The sequence below is a fragment of the Apostichopus japonicus genome, chromosome 12, assembly GCF_037975245.1.
Source record: "Apostichopus japonicus isolate 1M-3 chromosome 12, ASM3797524v1, whole genome shotgun sequence".
NCBI classification, from domain to species: Eukaryota; Metazoa; Echinodermata; class Holothuroidea; order Aspidochirotida; family Stichopodidae; genus Apostichopus; species Apostichopus japonicus.
In genome coordinates, this window is record NC_092572.1 from 6,156,311 (window position 1) to 6,177,198 (window position 20,888).

General features: G+C 37.5%; 1 protein-coding gene across 9 annotated transcripts in view; it reads right to left on the reverse strand.

The window, feature by feature from the left end:
* LOC139977877 (uncharacterized) overlaps positions 1 to 20,888 on the reverse strand; it is a 221,559-nt gene that overhangs the window by 131,084 nt on the left and 69,587 nt on the right. For all 9 annotated transcript variants that reach the window (XM_071987580.1, XM_071987579.1, XM_071987576.1 and 6 more), the window contains 22 exons: positions 18,516 to 18,608; positions 18,095 to 18,187; positions 16,679 to 16,789; positions 15,853 to 15,957; positions 14,783 to 14,935; positions 14,300 to 14,443; positions 13,559 to 13,657; positions 12,071 to 12,169; positions 11,489 to 11,650; positions 10,986 to 11,117; positions 10,111 to 10,218; positions 9,481 to 9,579; positions 8,630 to 8,740; positions 7,527 to 7,619; positions 6,436 to 6,528; positions 5,663 to 5,812; positions 4,786 to 4,947; positions 3,590 to 4,093; positions 2,734 to 2,838; positions 2,418 to 2,570; positions 1,251 to 1,385; positions 456 to 620 (listed from right to left, as the gene is read on the reverse strand). In XM_071987580.1, coding sequence (XP_071843681.1) covers positions 456 to 620; positions 1,251 to 1,385; positions 2,418 to 2,570; positions 2,734 to 2,838; positions 3,590 to 4,093; positions 4,786 to 4,947; positions 5,663 to 5,812; positions 6,436 to 6,528; positions 7,527 to 7,619; positions 8,630 to 8,740; positions 9,481 to 9,579; positions 10,111 to 10,218; positions 10,986 to 11,117; positions 11,489 to 11,650; positions 12,071 to 12,169; positions 13,559 to 13,657; positions 14,300 to 14,443; positions 14,783 to 14,935; positions 15,853 to 15,957; positions 16,679 to 16,789; positions 18,095 to 18,187; positions 18,516 to 18,608 — 3,069 coding nt within the window. The remainder of the gene's footprint in view (positions 1 to 455; positions 621 to 1,250; positions 1,386 to 2,417; positions 2,571 to 2,733; positions 2,839 to 3,589; positions 4,094 to 4,785; positions 4,948 to 5,662; positions 5,813 to 6,435; positions 6,529 to 7,526; positions 7,620 to 8,629; positions 8,741 to 9,480; positions 9,580 to 10,110; positions 10,219 to 10,985; positions 11,118 to 11,488; positions 11,651 to 12,070; positions 12,170 to 13,558; positions 13,658 to 14,299; positions 14,444 to 14,782; positions 14,936 to 15,852; positions 15,958 to 16,678; positions 16,790 to 18,094; positions 18,188 to 18,515; positions 18,609 to 20,888) is intronic.

The following is a 20,888-nucleotide window of genomic DNA, read 5'->3' on the forward strand; positions in this document are numbered from 1 at the left end:
TAGTCAGGTAGTAGTACATTAAAAAGAGATGTAAAGGTCGGTGTGCAGCCAGAACAGTGAAATTGGACGTCTTAAAGTCTTTCTTTCTTCTCTCCATCCCTTGTCTATTAATCCTCTTTCATCTTTTTCTTTGTGTTCACCATGCTCATTAACCTGTCTGTATATATGTGCGTGTTTTTGTCCCTTTTGTTACTGTTACTTGTCATTTAGCCTTTGAAGAAGATCCTGCTAGGATTGAAACATCAGGCCAACTTACTTTTACACCTTCTCCTACACAGGCTCTCTAGTGGATATATCCACTAAGCAGTTTGCTAACAGTTTTATTTTATTTTGTCTTAAAGACTATTAAGATATGTCAAACTTGTTCAAGGAGAAAGTAGAGAAACTCTGTGCGCTTTGTTTTGCCAATGATAATTTTCATAACATTTATCATTTAACTATTTAAGCACTCTTACTATTCTTGATAGGAATTCTGGGCCCATGAGGTGACATCCAGCTTGGCAGAAGAGGTAGAGCGCCCTCAGCGGCTTCTACGATACAGAGGAAGGTCATCTCTGAACCGACTGGAAGACCGATACCAGTCTCTGGTAGGATGGTGATGTTAACTTCATACCGAGCAGCTGTATTTCAAAAGGAAAGCAGTAATTATAATCATCATACTAAAAATAATAACAATAAATAAGTTCTTAATATAGGGCCAAATACCAAAAGGCCTCTAGGCACTTTACAAAACCTAACACAAATTTTAAAACAATAAAAAGACAGAGAAATCAAAGGAATAAAAAGTCTAGAAAACACATAAACACATGCATATAATCAATAGTTGAAGGAATAAGAGAAATAAAATATTCTTTTAAAATTACTTGAACTGTAAAGAAGCTTGCAAAGAAAACAATAACAGTATTGAATGGTACAATATTGTGTTCTGATTGCTTCAATAAAGGGAACTGCATTTCAAACTTTGAGAATTCCTTGCAAATAAACTTGTTTGCAATGGCTTACAGTAGTTAAGTGATAAAATTAATACCTTCATCAAAGGGGTGAAAGTACCAAAACCTTTCTTCTCAAATAATGGACAACAAATTAAAAATATACATCAAACATAGGAACTGAGTAAATTTGACCAACGTTTGATATTCTGGTGATGCAAAACGTTTAAACAGTATTTAGATGACTGGAAAATTATAAAACAAGAAAAGGTTCAAAATGATCAACAGGTTCAATTTTGAGTGTGTGTGATTTCTTCTTACCTATTTGCAAGACGTATGGGGACACCTCTTTGCCAACTTGACACATGTAGCGTCCCACATCTTCCGGCTGTACATTGTTAATGTGTAGACGGCTAGCGCCGGCCTCAACGTCTTCCACAAATACCCTTGTAGATACTAAAGACCACAAAACGGGAAGAAAGGAGGGAAAAAAGCAGTCAGATCAGGATAAAAAATGACAAACTATGTGACAAAATGAAAGCAGTATTGCTTTATGTGAAACAATGTAACCTTGTAGCTGTAGTTGAATGCAGCAGGCAGGCCTCTTCATAATGTATCCACATAACTCTTGGCTGTTGCTGAATATGGCAGGCAGGCCACTTCATAACGAATCCACTACCACCCCTACATTTCCCAATTTCACCACTTCATGTGAATTGTGACACAAACTGAATACAGAATATATAAAAAAAAAAATTCAAACGTAACTGAAAAAATACAGAGCGATGAAAACCATGCCTTCCAGGATCAGTTGTGTCACTACTAAGGATTGAACCTACTGCTGAAGTAATCTACTAGTCAACACCTCCCATCACTAAAAAGGATTAAACCCACTGCTGAAGTAATATATTAGTCGACGCCCCATTCACTAAAAAGGATTAAACCTACTGCAGAAGTAATCTATTAGTCAACACCCACCATCACTAAATAGGATTAAACCTACTGAAGTAATCTACTAGTCAACGCCTCCCCATCAAACTTCTTGTCAATGCTGAATATGAAAAGGAGGATAGGAACAATCTGCAGTACAGATCAATCTGAACAATCAGGCCAAATTGTCAAAGATAAAATTTTCATTGCAATGTTTTTTTCATTCTAGTTTCATGTGTTTTGTATTTTTATTTATTTATTTTTGGGGTTGGTAACATACAACATAATAAACAACTTGGTAACCTATATATTAGCTGAAGGTCTTATTTTGGAGAAAAATATTTGTTAAGGAATTAATGATCTTCAGAGCTATTTCACAACTCTGTGATACTCATTCAAATCACACACATGATGCTTTATCCTTCTATTGTTTGGCATATCTACTGATTGGACAACATAGTTCTTAGTTCTAACATCGATACATACCTTATGTATATTTATATACAGTTCATTCAACCATTCTCTAAGCATGAACGTTCCTTAAATTCTTTAACCTACCTACTCCCTGCCCATAAATCCTCTGAGAGTCTGGCCCAACCCAGGTAGGGTACGTCGGTGGTTCAATGACATTGGTTACACATATGAGGGTCACGTTGAGTCCCAGCTGAGGCAGGCCGCCAAACTCTGGTGTTATGGTGACATCAACATCAGCTGCATTAAAGGACAGAAATTATATATCGAAAAATTATTGTAAATGTTTACTTATACATTATGCGCCATTCAAAACCAAAGAGAAAAACAAAGAGGGAAATTAAACCACTCCTAAAACCAGAAAATTTACTTTTTTTGAGACCGAGCGAGTATTGCAACTTACGGAAAATGGTGTCGCAGTTTTGACCGGTATATGGAGGGAGACATTCGCACTCTGATCTCTCGTTGCAGAAACTGTAGGTCGGACAATCATCTTCAGACTGACAAGCTAAAAATTGAAGAAAAATATATAATGTCAAAGAAAAAATCCTTTTCATCCATTTGATTATTTCAAGGCCAGTATCCACTAATCCACAAAACTATGCTGATTCTGTATGTCACCCTTAAAAGAACAAAGAAACTACTTTTACTTCCTTTTTGTTTATTTTTTACTTGGGTTCTTCAATTTAAGATAATAATGGGAAAGTAACTGTAAAGGGGTTGGTTGAAGAGCTCAATGAGCTTGGAATGATGGTATAATGGATAAAAGTTGTCATGTAGTTTTGGGCTCAGAAAGCCTGGAAATGAATAAAACAATATAATTACTATCTATCGTTAAATAGTTAAGGGTCACTCTCTTCTTAGTTAAGGAAGTAGTTGGCTCAATCAGGGTTTGAACCATTACACTACCGATTACAGAATGGCAATCTATAAAGAAACTGTGAAAAGAAAATTATCCATTTTAATAATCTTTGACTTTTCCTTTGATCAAGTTTTGTTCTTCTTTCTGAAATTCCTTCTTTTTTTTATTTTATTTTATTTTTCTTTCTTCTGATGACCAGCTTGATTTTGTTATTCTTTCTGAAATTCCTTTTTTATTCTTTTCTTTTCATTTCTTCTTTTTGATCACCAACTTGATTTTTGTTCTTCTTTCTGAAATTCCTTCTTTTTTTTATATTTTATTTTCTTTTCGATCACCAACTTGATTTTTTTTTTCTTCCGTTCCTCTCGTTCCCCATTGTCTTGTATTGTCTCTTTACCGTTTGATTCGCTCGGAGGTTCCGGCAGCCGAATGCAGCCTTCCTCTGGCATACTGAGACATGTCTCCCTCAGAATGTTGATATCTTTCCAGTTGAAAAAGTCGCGCAGGGCTCGCATGAACTCCTGACAGCCATCCAGGGCTTGCAGGCAGTCTTGTCTACAGACGTTCAACTCCACTGCGGGACAAGGTGGGTACAGAAAGTAACACATGGTCAGGGTGGCTGTGTTACTACAGCCAGCCAGCTGGTGGTTGATGACGGCAGCGATCAACTCCGTGGCGTTGGCGTAGTTCGTCAGGGCGTTGGGAAAGTACGTCAGGTTGTACGGCAAGACGTCGTTGCAAATTGTGCTGTTGAGTAATTCACAAAATTGAAAGCCGGGTGTGGTATCAGGAGACTGTGTATTATCTAAGATGTCGATTCCCAAGGTTGTAGTAGGCATGACTGCTGGGCTAGGTGTGGTAGTAGAGTGCTCATAGTAATAAGGTTCACTGGAGCTGGTGACTGTAAGTGCAATGGGAATTAACAAGAAATACGTTTAACTGTTGATGACGAAAGACAGTTCAGATGAGCCCTGCTGAAAAGATGGATATACACACAGAATCTATGAACCCCCAAAAAAATAAGGTGAATTTCTCAATTTCTAAGCCTGCTCTTTATTTGTAACAATCAAATTTGTAACCAGTTCTCTGCTTCTGATATTCTCTTCATGAAAGCAGAAAGAATCAACCTAAAATATGGACTCTTGTATGGGATAATGAACTGAATTTGCAGTAAAGAACTGTATCACATGATACCTTTAAAGGCATTGACGGCTCGCCCCAAACCGTGTGCGGCCATCTGAAAAAGTCAACTTTCCGTTGCTTGCAAGTGACTTTTTGTTCGTGTGGCTACAAAATGCAGACAGTAAGTAATGAAATGTGATACCTTGTTATCTTTAGCTAGACCCCAGATGTCCATCACTGTATTGTTTGTACACTGTGCTGTGGGTATTGACCGCAGCTGCTTGTACTGACTTGTACACTAGTGTCTAATTACCGATGGTAGCAAGCTGCGTGTGTGTAATATCTGGGATAGATGGTGGTGTATAACAGTTCTGTTACACCTCACTCGAAACTAGGTCAGATTACCGGCATTACACGTTTCTTTTTGCGCGAGTTTTCACACCTTTTAATGTTAATATTAGTGTAACTTACTTTCTTGGTAAATCTCTATCTGGATAGTTAGGATCTCCTGTAGATGGTCACTCTGGCAGCTGTAATTTCCCTCGTCCCGATAGGACAGTTCCTCGACGACCAATCTGGTGATGCCCTGGCCCAGAATCTCGCTGTAACGATTCAGTCGGATTTGCAGGTCACCTGAATATTAACAAAATTCATGAAGAAAATATAAAAAAATAGTTGCAGTTTGTCTTCTTTTTTTTTTTAAATCGTAGATTAGTGTATTATCATTTTTTGCTCCTATATTTCTTTGTTAATATCCTGAGGCATGGTATGAAGGAATAGTCTGAGACTCTGCGTTGTTCACATTCAAATATCAAGAAGGAATGACTAGACCAGAGAAGATGGAATATTCAGTAGATTTGTCTAATCGGTGGTTAATTTTGGATTTCTTGATGACAGTGTAAACATACACTAATGTGACCAAAGTAAAGAAAACAAACAAACGATTCACAATTAATTTCATATTGAAAGAGGATTAATAATTACATCCTTATTTCTTTGTTATTGCATTCCTGTTTTCTTTTCTTTTTGACACAATTATACTCCCTTCTGGTAACTTGTGATTGTTGCACCAACCTTAAGTAAAAAATTAAACATTGTGGGCAAACTGCAGTCAGTAAACATCCTGGATTATAACACAATACACTTAGCAAGGTCTACATGTAGGAATAGGAGAATGCAACATTAGTTTTAATAGTCTAATTTGAAATTTATAATTATATTTTCTTCTTCTTTTATACCACTGGGAGGAACATAAATATAATGTATTCATATATATATATACACATATATATATATATATATATATATATTGCTGCAATTGCAAATAACAAATATTAGAAGTAACAACCTCTTGTTGCAACTGGTGCTCTAATGATGTCACCACTCGGTGTCCTCCAGACAGGTTGAGCACCGACTCGGCCGTACACGGTGCACAGGAACGAGATGGTGGATCCCACTGCAAAGTGTCCTTCTTCACCGGTAATAATCAATCTTGCAACTATGGAATGATAACATGAATTCACCAGACATAACCATGTCTAGACTTAAGTCCAACAGTAAAAATTATGTCAATGATTATGTGGAAGTGAAATTTGAATTGATTGACAACAAAATGAGACCCGAACAGACTAGAATAGAACAGAATGAAGCAGAACAAACCAAACATAGGATGGGATTGCAGAAGAATAGAAAAATGTGTAATAAATCTTTTTGAATACAACATGGCTGGAAAATTTGTGCAAAAAACAACTAAACAATCCTGTTATAAATATAAAATTCAGATTTTGGTAAAATTTTGCTTAAATTTGTAAACTATAGTTACTTGTGCCTATCAGAACAAATTTCTTTTTTTTAGATGTCCTTAATTAACAACCATTGATTTATTGAATACATTTTTTAGGTATTGCAATTACTTATCTGGCAATAGTAAGAAGTCTTGTGCAAGCCCTTTACTCACAAGTGGTGTTGACTACTTGTTGAGTATCCATACTTAAATCTGTTTCATCTGGAATGTTGAGACAGCCTTAAGAATTATAGTAACTATGGAAAAAGCAACTACGGCAGTAGTAACTATGGAAAATGGTAAAATTTAAATGAGAAATGAGGAAAAAGGTAACTTACTTTGAATTTCACACGAGTCACCTTCGAATCCATCTAGGCAGAAACACTCACCCTCTGCACATTCACCTCCATTCAGGCAAGGCACAAGGCATTCTGTCAAACATGAATATTCATCACTTTGAATACATGAATACTAATCAAATTAATGAATATTAATATTAACTTTTGCAAGATGCAAACATATAACAAGAAGGCAAAAGGATTGACATATTCACCGACTTGAGTGTTTATTGGATTCTAGGAAAATGTAACAAAGTAAAGCTGAGCATTTTATTAGTTATTTATTGCATTATTCAACTAAAATACAATTTACAATACATTATACCCACGTTCCAGACTAATCACCTTGAAAGGTGAAGAAGTGGGCAGTGGAGTAAAATGAACGGCAGTCTTACTTAATGGAGGATTTTCAAATGAAACCTTGCCAGTTACTTGCAGACTAGAGGTATTTGCTGTCACATAAGCACAGTCTCCTGCATACTTGTCCATTTATGTGTGTTAGGAGGTTCCTTGGTCAGTGGTGACCATGGCTACTGATTCTACTTGGCATATATTTATTCACGTACCCCTTTTCTCACCCGTCTTCAGTTACCTTCGTTTGGTCTTATAGAAGGTCTGCAGTGTCCAAGACTTTAAGGCGGTTTATATTACAAAATTCATAACGTGATAAACTTGTATATACGTGACATTTTAAACATAATTTTGGATACTACATGATATTGACACCATGGATGTTACCTCTGATATATACCTCTATTTATGCTACAACCCTGGTATTCAAACTGGGGGTCCCGCACCGTCCAACTTTACAGATTGGGGAAACTTTTGTAAGAAAAAAAAAACGGTTGATATATTTAGCAATCTTGACGATAGATTACTTCAAAATATTAAAATCAGCCTCCGATATGCAGACTCTTTCCCTGAGGGTGGTCAAGATGATGGAGATAAAAAATTGGGGTCACCGAGGGTAACGGCTTGATTACCAGGGTGCTATAGGATAACAAAGAGATGAAATAATGTATTCCAGTATTTTAAAAAAGTCTGTTTGGTGGTTCCTCTGAATTAAAATGTACAAGAAGGTTGGTCAATACCTGGGATTTGGCAGAATGGTCCTCTGAAACCATTGATACATTGACAGACACCATCGTCACAGTACCCTCCATTCTGACATTCCTGAAGGCAAGCTGCAGAGTGTGAAAAACAAAACGTATCAACAATATTGCATTTGCTAGCTATCTTTTTCCTTTTTTAGTTTGCTCTTCTACTTGGTTTGGCTTTTTGCATCTTCTGGTTTTTTTCAGAATACATTGTAAATATTGATAGCAATATACACATATATGTCTTTACATAAGTTTGTTATTATGGCAAAAGACTTGACAAGAAATGATGGCTAAAAACAAATTTAAGAAAATAGCAATATACATACCCCCCCCCCCAAAAAAAAATTCCTAATTTGTGTGTCCTCAAATTATATACGATACCGCTCTCCCGAAACCGAGAAAGATAAAATGTAAAACATGAACTACACATTCGGCCAAGGCCTTTTAAGATTGAGAATTTGCATGCCACATCTCGACTCAGTTTTTAAATCCTAAAAGTACCGACTCAGCAGTTCAGCAGTACAAAGAATGAAACCAAGAAACGATACCATAGACCAAGCTAAAACACATCATGAAAACACCCCTGACTGGGGGCAAACAGGATGTGACCAATCCCAGAGGGTTAAAGGCAGGAACAGACTCACATATAAAATTCTGAGAAAATACATTTATAGTGCAAGCAGTGCCTTGTGAAAACCACAAAACCTTTCACAGTTCTGAAACAGACTTGTGCAATACACAAGTCACAGTAACAAATATGACCAGATTATGGCACAAGTCCTAGCTAGAGATAGAGGCTAGGTAGAATTCTGAATCTGAGAAAATACTTTTATAGTGCGAGCAGTGCCTTGTGAAAACCACAAAACCTTTCAGTTCTGAAACAGACTTGTGCAATACACAAGTCACAGTAACAAAAATGACCAGATTATGGCACAAGTCCTAGCTAGAGATAGAGGCTAGGTAGAATTCTGGGTGATCATATTCCTCTAGTTTGGTGGTACACTTCTGGAGTTGAGGGCGGTTGGCACGAGAAAATGTGTTAATAAATTGTCCACAAGGCCTGGGTTCCAAAAGCAAGTCTGAAAACTACTCACATCTGCTTTGGCAGTTGAGTCCTTCATAACCTTCAGCACAAAGGCAAATACCACTGTCTGTGTCACATGTGCCAAAATTTTCACAAGGAAAGGGACACATAATAGACGGAGCTGCAGCAGGTGATTTAAAAGAAATATGTTAATTTAATTGTAGTTGAATTTGAATTTGTATATAATTGGCTAGAATCGTATTCAAGGTATTGACTTTTCTGACAGGCATGTTGTTTATTTTAATTCACATTAATCAGTCAATCAATTACCTATTATTCTTACAACCGAAACTTAGGATATTTTACTTTTGCTAATACAAATAATTCTGAATGATGGAGATACTCAAAAATGTAAACTACACAGGAGGCTTCTACAGCTTGCTCACACGAGTAAATGTACTCCCTAAAAATAATGCAAGGATCCCCAATACACAACATATACATATATATATATACAATATAACCAGGAATCATAGCACAGTTCCATTCTACCCAATCTGGAAAGTGGTACAGGGAAGGGAAAATATTTACAGACATTAAGGAGTATATAAGTAGGCAATTTAAAGCCATAACTGAGGTCAAATTTTTCCACTTTGGCAGTCAACTGCTTGTTGAAGTTCAAGCATGGGATAACCATAGTTCTCAAACTTTTTTCAAATTTCTCCTTCCTGGGACAAAATAATGTCATAAAAATTATATAATCATATTAAAATTATCAACAGAAAAGCTGAAGGGAGTAAAATACAATGGCCTTCAACACTAGCAGAGCTAAGGACAACATTTCTGACCAAAAAAGTAATAATGTATAAATGTAAGCATTTTCAGAACAAGAACTATTAAACTTTGCCAGACTTTTCTTACGTTCGATTCCGCAGTATTTGCCTCCGTATCCAGGTAGGCATATGCAGTAACCGTCAATACAGGTTCCCCCGTTAGCACAGTCAAACATGCAATCACCCTCTACATAAAAAGGAATCAGATTATAGTTGTAAATAAATGGGAGGGGGAGGGGGAGGGGGAGGGGGAGGGGGAGGGGGAGGGGGAGGGGGAGGGGGAGGGGGAGGGGGAGGGGGAGGGGGGCATGACTATCACGTAATTTAATTTATTATATGAGTTATATACAGAAAGAGGTATGGGAGAGATGGGGGATAGGGGGGAATGACTAACACATAATTTAAGTATACAAGTTAAATACAGAAAGAGGTAAGGGGGGGGGGGAGATTTCTTACCAATTTTATTTTATACCATTATTACTTGCTTTCATATGCCAGTAGCAAACACTAGGAATGAATTATTGTCGGCATTATTATGGACATAAATTTAGGTTTCAGATTTTTTTTTTTTTTTTTTTTTTTTTTAATTTTTTTTTTATTGTCATCTTTAATGATGGACTTGGAATGACATAATGCTATGAAGGTACTTCGCACATGGTTTTTCATTTGGTGTATTGGCACTTATTATGATCTATTTATGAATATTCATGGCCCTAACCTCCAGGTAAGGGCACTTCACAGTGATCTCCGGTAAAACCAGCAGTACAAACACACTCCCCTTCGATGCAGTAACCACTGTTCATACAAGCAGGATCACATACTGGTACTGCGAGACGAATGGATCAGTTCAGGGATGAACGTAAATATAATGAAAGATCGAAGAATTAATTAAAACAAGTAATTAAACAAGAAGATATTATAGTTATATATGTAAAAAGACAGAAGATAAAGTAAAAAGATAATTAATTTTTAACTCAAAATGAAGAGAGAAAAATAAAACAGAACATGATGCCAAATGAAGCTCAAATTGGTTCAAATCCAAGATTGTGCACCATACATAAACCAAGATTTAAATGAGTACATATATATATATATATATATATATATATATATATATATATATACAGGGATATGCTGGGTGGCACTGCCCAGCCCAGCACTAAAAATTACCGCCCAGCACTGTCTTAAAAATCATGAATCCCGCCCAGCACTATTTTCATCTAACATCCCGACATTCCTAACAATATATTTCACCAAAAAAAAAAAAAATGTAAATTGTTAGCAAAACTAGTGTATGTAGCTACACAAGTGCCAGCATTTGGCATCTGAGCATCTTCCAATATCGAAGGGGAGGGGACACCTCCTCCCCCTTAGACCCCTCCCACAGGACGGCGATCAGTATACATGGCACACAGGAAATCCTGGGCACATCCCTGATATATATATATGCTTACTAAGTTCAATACCATACATAATCTAATACTTAATGAGTACATATAAATATATACATACATACACACATACTTAATACGTACAATTCCATACATGATCCAAGATTTAAATGAGTACATATATACCTACATACATACTTACTTAGTACAATACCAGCATAGTGCCCATCTACCGTGCAGTTGTATGTTCCGGCCAGATCCTGTGTAAATTTCTCAATGGACAACCTTGACACGGTAGGACTCACAAGCTGTATGACTGGGACATTAGCTGCGCCTAACAATGACAAATGCAGAGGAGAGGATACACTCAAAATAGTATCACGTAAGACTAGTAATCTGGATTAACATAGATCTTCTAGTAAACTATAACGTTTGTGCAGCAATCATACAACAACAAAAACATCATTTGGCAAGAGGTCACACTGAAGTGACTAGCAGCCACAAACATAAGTGAGTAGAAGTGACAGAGACTGACCAGGAGTAATTAAAGTCAAAGTGACCTGAAGTGGTTACTACATAGTAAACTCAACTGAACTGATAGACTCATGAAACACTCATGAAACATGAAACACTCATGAATCATGAAAGACTCACAATGCTACTGATAAATCTCAGTATAACGGAAGATGGCCACACTCGTCTTACCTACAATATTGTCGAATAGATCTTGGGCAGGATAGACCCACTGTACTGAAGGTAAGGATGCTCCTGCATACCACCCAACCACTTCACAGAACATGGTTAGCTGGCTACCGATGGTGAGAGGTTGATCAGGAACAGATATACGAATTGAAAATTGAGGTCCGACTGAAAGGGAAGACGTAGAAGCAACATAAAATGTATCAAAATGTGAAAAATAAAATCAATTAATCACTTCCCTCATTGTTCCCTCCACTGTTATTTTTCAACATTATTCTATTTTTATTTTCATGAATGATTTTTAGGAGGATATTTTCTTTGCAATCATGTTTTGCAAAAGTATGATGTGAAGAATGTTATCAAAATAATTGATATTGCCAGGAGTGTGCAAACAGATGGTCATTGTTATGTTAGTTATGTTTTACAGTAGGGAATGTCTCTTATTTACAGTGATCATTCAATGGGAAATGAAACTTACATTTCAATTCAAACAGAATTTGTTCTAACTTGTATTTTATTGCATATCCTTACAAGTAAGACATGGGACATCATCTAAACCATAGGCACTACACCATCAAGTATACTCACTTTTAATTTGGCAGTAGCTTCCCGTGAATCCACGCCTACACTGGCACTCACCGTCCACACAGAATCCATCATTTTCACATGGTCTGGCACAATAGGATCCTAAGCAATGATAAACACATGTTGAATGATAACAAACACAGAACGATTTATTGCAGTCAAAATGATGACATTGTGTCTCTTTTTTACTTGGTACAATCAGACTCCACTAGACCTCCACAGTCAGGAACAGATCCAGGAGGTTAAAAGGGTGTACACCCCCCCCCCCAATCCCTATTCAACCCTGCTCAAAAACATCAACGCAGTTATTGCAAACCCATGCGTAAATCAATGATGGAAAACTGACTGTGATATAATACTCAAATTTAAAAATAGTTATGCTGTATACCTCCAATTTCTGGTATGGTTGGCTGGCTATGCAGTCTAACTAGCTATGCAGTCTAACTGATTGTGCCGGTCTGACTGACTGAACCTGTCTAACTGACTGTGCCGGTCTAACTGACTGTGCCTTTCTGACTGACTGTACCTGTCTAACTGACTGTGCCGTTCTAACTGATTGTGCCGGTCTGACTGACTGTACCTGTCTAACTGACTGTGCCGGTCTAACTGACTGTGCCGGTCTTACTGACTGTACCTGTCTAACTGACTGTGCCGGTCTAACTGATTGTGCCGGTCTGACTGACTGTACCTGTCTAACTGACTGTGCCATTCTAACTGATTGTGCCGGTCTGACTGACTGAACCTGTCTAACTGACTGTGCCGGTCTAACTGACTGTGCCGGTCTAACTGACTGTGCCTTTCTGACTGACTGTACCTGTCTAACTGACTGTGCCGTTCTAACTGATTGTGCCGGTCTGACTGACTGTACCTGTCTAACTGACTGTGCTGGTCGAACTGACTGTGCCGGTCTAACTGACTGTGCCGGTCTAACCAATTGTGCCGGTCTAACCAAGTGTGTCGGTCTAACTGACTGTGCCGGTCTAACTGACTGTGCCGGTCTAACCAAGTGTGCCGGTCTAACCAAGTGTGTCGGTCTAACTGACTGTGCCGGTCTAACCAAGTGTGTTGGTCTGACTGACTCTGCAGGTTCTGACTGACTCTGCAGGTCTAACTGACTGTGCCGGTCTAACCAAGTGTGCCGGTCTAACCAAGTGTGTCGGTCTAACTGACTGTGCCGGTCTAACCAAGTGTGTTGGTCTGACTGACTGTGCAGGTTCTGACTGACTCTGCAGGTCTAACTGACTGTGCCGGTCTAACTGACTGTGCCGGTCTAACTGACTGTGCCGGTCTGACTGACTGTGCCGGTCTGACTGACTGTGCCGGTCTGACTGACTGTGCCTGTCTTACTGACTGTGACGGTCTAACTGACTGTGTCATTTTAACTGACTGTGCCAGTCTAACTGACTGTGCCAGTTAAGTGCACCAGACACCATTTTGGTAATTAGGTATATAATTATAAGTCATACTCTTCACAGCATAGATAGAACTCACCAGGCTCTTCACAGAAATGTCCTACAAAGCCTCTCTGACACATGCAGACACCAAAGACGCAGGATCCACCATTGAGGCATTCGTGGTCACAACTCGGTGCTGTAAGGAAGACAACAGTAATTAAGTAGTTAGGGTATTAATCACAAGACAAGAGGGAATCCTAGTGTTACCATGATTTTGGATTGACTCACAGTGTATATAAAGCATCATATCTATGCTAAGGAAGACAACAGTAATGAAGTACTTAGGGTATTAATCACAAGACAAGAGGGAATCCTAGTCAATTCTAGTGAATTGACTCGCCGTGTATATAAAGCATCATATCTATACTCACCCTGTATATAAAGCATCATATCTATACTCAACGTGTATATACAGCATCATATCTATACTCGCCGTGTATATACAGCATCATATCTATACTCGCCGTGTATATACAGCATCATATCTATACTCGCCGTGTATATAAAGCATCATATCTATACTCGCCGTGTACATAAAGCATCATATCTATACTCGCCGTGTACATACAGCATCATATCTATACTCGCCGTGTACATACAGCATCATATCTATACTCGCCGTGTACATACAGCATCATATCTATACTCGCCGTGTATATAAAGCATCATATCTATACTCGCCGTGTATATAAAGCATCATATCTATACTCGCCGTGTACATAAAGCATCATACATATATACTCGCCGTGTATATAAAGCATCATACATATATACTCACCGTGTATATAAAGCATCATATCTATGCTAAGGAAGCTACCAGCCACACATCTGTAGTGGCCCTCATCGTCCTCATGTAGAGTCTTCACAATCAACCAGGTAGCATTGGCAGACACTTCATATGCGTACACCCTCTCAGTAGCATCTGAAACAAACGTCACAAACAAAGAGCCAATGCTGGTCACAAAAATGCACCACAATTACTTTCAAAACATTCTCCATGATCAAAAAAATAAAAATACTAAATAAAAAGATTGGCTGGAGATATAAATAAGTGAATGACATTGATTCTCCTAGCTGAGCAGGATCATGCAGCTGCTGCAGCTTTTCCTTTCTACATACTGCCTTACATTAATTCATTGAACTGTTAACAGCACAGATAATGAGCATTAGAATATATATGACAACACCCTCAATTAAAAGGGGGTACTAGGAAGCCACATCGCATCGACAGTGATATCTATGTGTTAGCCCATTGACTCACTTCCAATTCTGATTGGTTGGCCTTGATTATCGAACCAGGATGGTCTTTCTTCCGCAACACTGTAATTTGTCTCGCAGAGGAATCCCACCGTTCGACCAATCAGATGTTCATTGCCCTCAGCAGGGACGATACGAATGATGTATTCTTGATAACCTGTGGGGGAAAAAAATAAAATACACAAAATGTCCAGAGGATCTAGATATATTTGAATATCTTATATATATTAAATTTACTAACTTGGATGATATCCTTTTACAAAATGGATACTACCCTTATTTTTTTTTAATATACACTCACCCAATTCATTTTTCCTGTTAATCTTAAATATAGGCCAACTGAATAGTAAACATGAGCACTGAACAATAAACAAAATTTGTATAAATTTATACAAATCACAGTATTTCATATTCGTTGATTCACTCAATTCTAATGACTAATGATCATTATAAGTTTACCATTAGGGATTCTTTAGAAATGTTACTTTCCAGGAAAATTTGTGATACATAGTTTTAAGGCCTTTAATTACTAGACATGACGGTCAAGCCTGCCTATAGAAAAGACAGTCCTCCTCAAATTCACTCAAGCAACAATAATTTGTTACTTGACAGAATATACTACCTAGGATACTGTCATTAGGGCTCATCCTTGAGTGCATATAATTCATTGACCAGCCACCATATGATTGTAAACACAAGTGCTCTAATGCCAAGCACTACTTTCCTGTGTGTAAAGACAAGTTTGGCTTGACCATTGAAATAGTACACTGTGTGTTCAATGATGAATTTGTGCAGAGGAGCATTCAGTATGGCTAGCATTACCAACTCGGGTAGATATTAAATCTCCCGTCTTAGGCCAAAAACAGGGGACTCGGGTGGTATTTGCTATAGACAGGGAAGATCCTAATACAAATAACCAAAATCTCAATGGAAATCAGAAAAAAAAACAATTTGCATGCAAGAAACTCTGACAGTGCCTTTAAATATGGACGTTACTTGTGACCTTTCTTAAAAGCAAATATTATTTTATTTTGGTCTTTTTAACTATAAAATACATAAAAGTGTCCTATATACCCTCATCCTGACAGTAGGCACCAGTGTATCCATTCTGACAGATACATATCCCATCTATGCAAGTTCCTCCATTAGCACACCCACGAGGACACAGTTGAACAACCTCTGCCAAAAGGAAGATACACCAAGAAATTACAAACATCATATGAAATGGGACGAGAAAAGAAATGTTTAATGTTTGATTGTTTCAACTATCCAGATACGTAGATTGTTGTTCAATAAATTAACCAGGTTGTAATTCATTTATTGTCTTATTAGTACTACTAACAGCAGTAATTCAAAGCTGTGTAAGCCACGATTGTTTAACTATCCAGATACGTAGATTGTTGTTCAATCTATTACCCAGTTTGTAATTACTTATTGTCTTGTTAGTACTACTAACAGCAGTGATTCAAAGCTGCGCATAATTAAATTCATTTAGCCATTCACCAAATTGAATTGTAACAATGTCTGCATAGAAACATTTACAACTTAAGACTTCCACTGAGTTTTATTGAGGGATACTGTAACATGTATAAAGATTCCGAAGCAACAGTTTTTTTTTTTTTTTTCAAGAAGTTTTATATAGTTTCCTTCGGATAAAATCACAAGTATATATGTAAGAATAAAATAATTTAGGTTTTCTCTGCACACCAGCAATTTCCTATTGTGTGAAACTCAAGAGGATGAAAAGATTACACTGTACAGAGCCTGTCTGCATTAACAATCCATCCCCTCCCCTTCCCCTCCCTCACCTCCCTCACCACGATGCAGCCCCTCAGCTTTGACAAACTATAATGCATGCTACATCTACCAATCCATTATATTTCCCCGATAGAATCCTTACCAGTTCTAAGATTGTCACAAAACCTTCCATCCACATCCTCGGGACAATTGCAGGAGCCGTTTGGGTTACAAGTTCCACCATTCTGACAGGGTCTCTCAAAGCAGCCGATCACTGAAAATCATAATATCATCAACCTTGGTATTAATCAATATGTCAAACACCAAAATATCTTGATCACTAGTCTACAGACTAGATTTAAACTGTCCTCTAAGATGCACTGGCAGAGCCAGGATTCCTCCTTCAAAGAGGAAGAATAGGCCGGACAAGAATAATCCTTAAATACCGACATTATTACAACCTAAACAGCAGTGCATAAGAACACATCCGATCCTAGCTACTATTTAGAGCCAAGACATTTGCAAAGAGAGGACCCAGACGTCTCTGGTGCCTGCCGAGGATCCACCCGCTGAAGAGATGTTACACTCCCAAGGGTTTCATCAGCTGCTTTGATGGAAACCTTTGAGAAAATCATAACACTCCGATCTGTAAATAGTTCAAACTATTTTTAGGTCACATTGTTACCAGGGAGCTTATGGGAAATCATTGGTATGTGAAACCAATGCTGCACTTGGTAAATATCTGTAAATATGTTTGGCATCTTTCCCTGACAAATAAAAATATATACTTTGAGGATTAATGGTATAATCCTGTAAATCTCACATCTTCCTTGACAAATATAGATATATACTTTGAGGATTAACAGTATAATTCTGTGAATCTAACATCTTCCTTGACAAATATAGATATATACTTTGAGGATTAATGGTATAATCCTATAAATCTTACATCTTCCCTGACAAATATAGATATATACTTTGAGGATTAACGGTATAATCCTGTAAATCTTACATCTTCCTTGACAAATATAGATATATACTTTGAGTATTAACAGTATAATTCTGTGAATCTAACATCTTCCTTGACAAATATAGATATATACTTTGAGGACTAATGGTATAATCCTGTAAATCTTACATCTTCCCTGACAAATATAGATATATACTTTGAGGATTAACGGTATAATCCTGTAAATCTTACATCTTCCTTGACAAATATAGATATATACTTTGAGGTTTAACAGTATAATCCTGTAAATCTTACATCTTTCTTGACAAATATAGATTTATACTTTGAGGATTAACAGTATCAATCTTTAAATCTTACATCTTCCTTGACAAATATAGATTTATACTTTGAGGGTTAACGGTATAATCCTGTAAATTTTACATCTTCCTTGACAAATAAAAATATATACTTTGAGGATTAACAGTATCAATCTTTAAATCTTACATCTTCCTTGACAAATATAGATATATACTTTGAGGATTAACGGTATAATTCTGTGAATCTTACATCTTCCTTGACAAATATAGATATATACTTTGAGGATTAACAGTATTATTCTATAAATCTTACATCTTCCTTGACAAAATTCTCCAATGTATCCGAACGGACATTCACAAACACCTTCGTTACAGAAACCTTCATTTTGACAATCTTCACGACAATCTATGACAAAAAAACAAGAATAGACAATGTTCAAATAAAATGTCTAAAGTTTAACTAATGCATTGTAAAAATTAACATGAAAAATATTAGAAATGTACAAAGGAAAATGAAGGATTAAAAGCAAAGAAAATCATATATGTAAATTTGACAATCAGTGAAGCCTTGATATTACAAAGTCAAGCAAATTAATATGTATAAATGTATCCATATATATGAAAATACAATTTGACTAGTCCAGACAATATCGTGCAATATCAAATTAATTTTAGTACAAAAATTATAATATTGAGCCAAAATTTTAATCAAAAAGAAAAGCTGAATAACTCACTCTTTTCTTCACAGTAGAGACCAGAAAATAACTCAGGACACTGACAGGTGCTGTTCTCGCAGGTCCCGCCATTGGCACAACGTGGCACACAGACTGACAAGTGAGAAAACACACTTTACACTCATTAAATCATAGATTGGCAAATAGAAACACAGGCAGCAGAAAAGGTAATTGACACACACAGTAAACTAAACTACAGTATTTGTATATTAACATTTCTCTACTTCATATTATTTCTCACCCACCCACCCTTTCCACAGAGACAGTCGGTCTGTGATCTCCTCCTGGTGTAGGGTACATAGTGGAGTGTGGAGTATTAGCTCAGTGGTTAACGCCAGTGCCTTCCAATCATAAGGTCCCCGGTTCAAGTCACCCCAAGATTAATGTATGTCGTCCAGTTACAGAGTTGTTGACAATTGACAATTCATAATTATGGACGTAATACTGTAATGCTTTCATAAGCCAATGAGGCTTCTTCGCGAGTTCCTGCTTGCAAGAGGAACTACAATACCAGGGTTCTGCCCAGGGTGGATTGAGTGCCGGCAGGACTATCTAAGCTGAGCGCCACCATCGGTTGGCGCGGAGCGTACAAGAAAATTTTGGGTTTTGGAAACCCCCCAGATGGCCGGAAGCGGCCCTTCCCGAGTATTCTGAGCCACATGTAGACAGCTTTGAAAGAGATCTCATGTCTGGAATTTTTCATAATTAATGGATTAATTAAAATATCTGGAGCACCAGAGTACAGACCAGCCGGTGGTGCCTATTAAATAAATCATTCAGGCTGAGATGATAATTTTAGATGGACAGTGAGTGAGAGTCCACTCCCAAATAAAGACGAATCATAATGAATTATGTATTCTCTCTCATTTATTCAACATCGGGCCTATGAAATCGGTTCATTGAAAGGATATCACATAATTACAGCAGTGACCTTGCCAAACAACTGTGAGCTCATCCCCTGTCTAACACCTGTTTGTTAACATTTTTTGGCACGTTGCCAGGGAACTTTTCATGGAGTAACCTTTTTTCGTTCCACTCTAGAATTAATTAGGTCAGTCAGTAAAGGATCAGTAAAGTTATGCGAAATGATATCTTAGACGTTCAAGAAAAGTAGGTAAAATATCCCCGTTACATTTAGGTAAGTAAAACACACCTCAAGCCAACTGACTCCTCCGCATGCACACTCCATGAAACACGAGGCACAGTCCATACCATACACGCATAGCACGATATCAAGGCCCCTTGCTATGGCCATCTTTATGAAAGTTACCCTTGTAATCACATGTTTTAGGCCACTTGGCATGATTAACTCAATGCTAAATATTGTTTCCATGTTCTTGTAGAAAACATAAACTCGGCAAAATACAATTAGTTGTGATTTTGTAGTTACGTGAGATCCGTTATAACCGCCGAGGTGGTTAGGCTATTTGCTAGACACTTAACTATGGTAGGATATTATTTTTTCGGCATTTTTGGAAATGTTAGAAAATACTTTCTTTTCCCCCTGCTTAACACCAGATGTGGTCTTACGGTATATTCATAAATGGATGCACTAGAGCCTTGTTTACATGACATTAGTTGCATTTAGTACGATATGCAAGTTTGGTGTGAATTTTTCGAAAGTGCTTTGCTCGATATTTCGTAAAATTTGAAAGGTGTAGCCTAACACCTATCCGTACACAATTGGTACACAATTGATTTTCAGTTTTTTTCTCTATACGGTCAAGTGAATAAGTTGTACATTGAGTATAAACTCATCGCGAATGCAAAAAACGATGCAGGGATTTCCAGCAGACAAATGTTTACTTTGCGGGATTACTGAGTCAGTTGAAGGGAATCCCGCACCTTAGTGGGAACACTGAACTGAAGTCAAATTCATACGAAAGAAAACGTTTACTAACCAACATACAATACAAATATAAAAGAACGTGAAATCGCAATATTGTTCAAAACATTTCCGCTAGGCTGATTTATTACAGCAACCTTCCCGCGCTGGGCCGTGGGTGTCCGTGTGACACGTATACCCTGAAGCTTGCGAAATAGCCATTGTAAGTGGGTTGGGGACACATCATTACGCGTTGGTACTGTGACTAAAATTGCAAGCACGCTCTCTGAACATTTTCCTTTTGTTTCTGAAACTTTTCTTGTGAAATTTTACTTTTTGTTTTTTTATAGATGTACTTATTTGTCCTTTGTGTTTTTTTGTTTGTTTTTCGTCCTGTTTTCTTTTTTCGATTTTTTTTTTGTCCGATTTTTTTTTTCGCCAGCCGGGCTGGATTTCCCGCGAGCATCGCGGATTTCCCGCGAACCTGGTTCGGACGGTTCGCAAGGTTTTCCAGCCCTTGTCACTCGTGCCTAATGCAATATGATGTA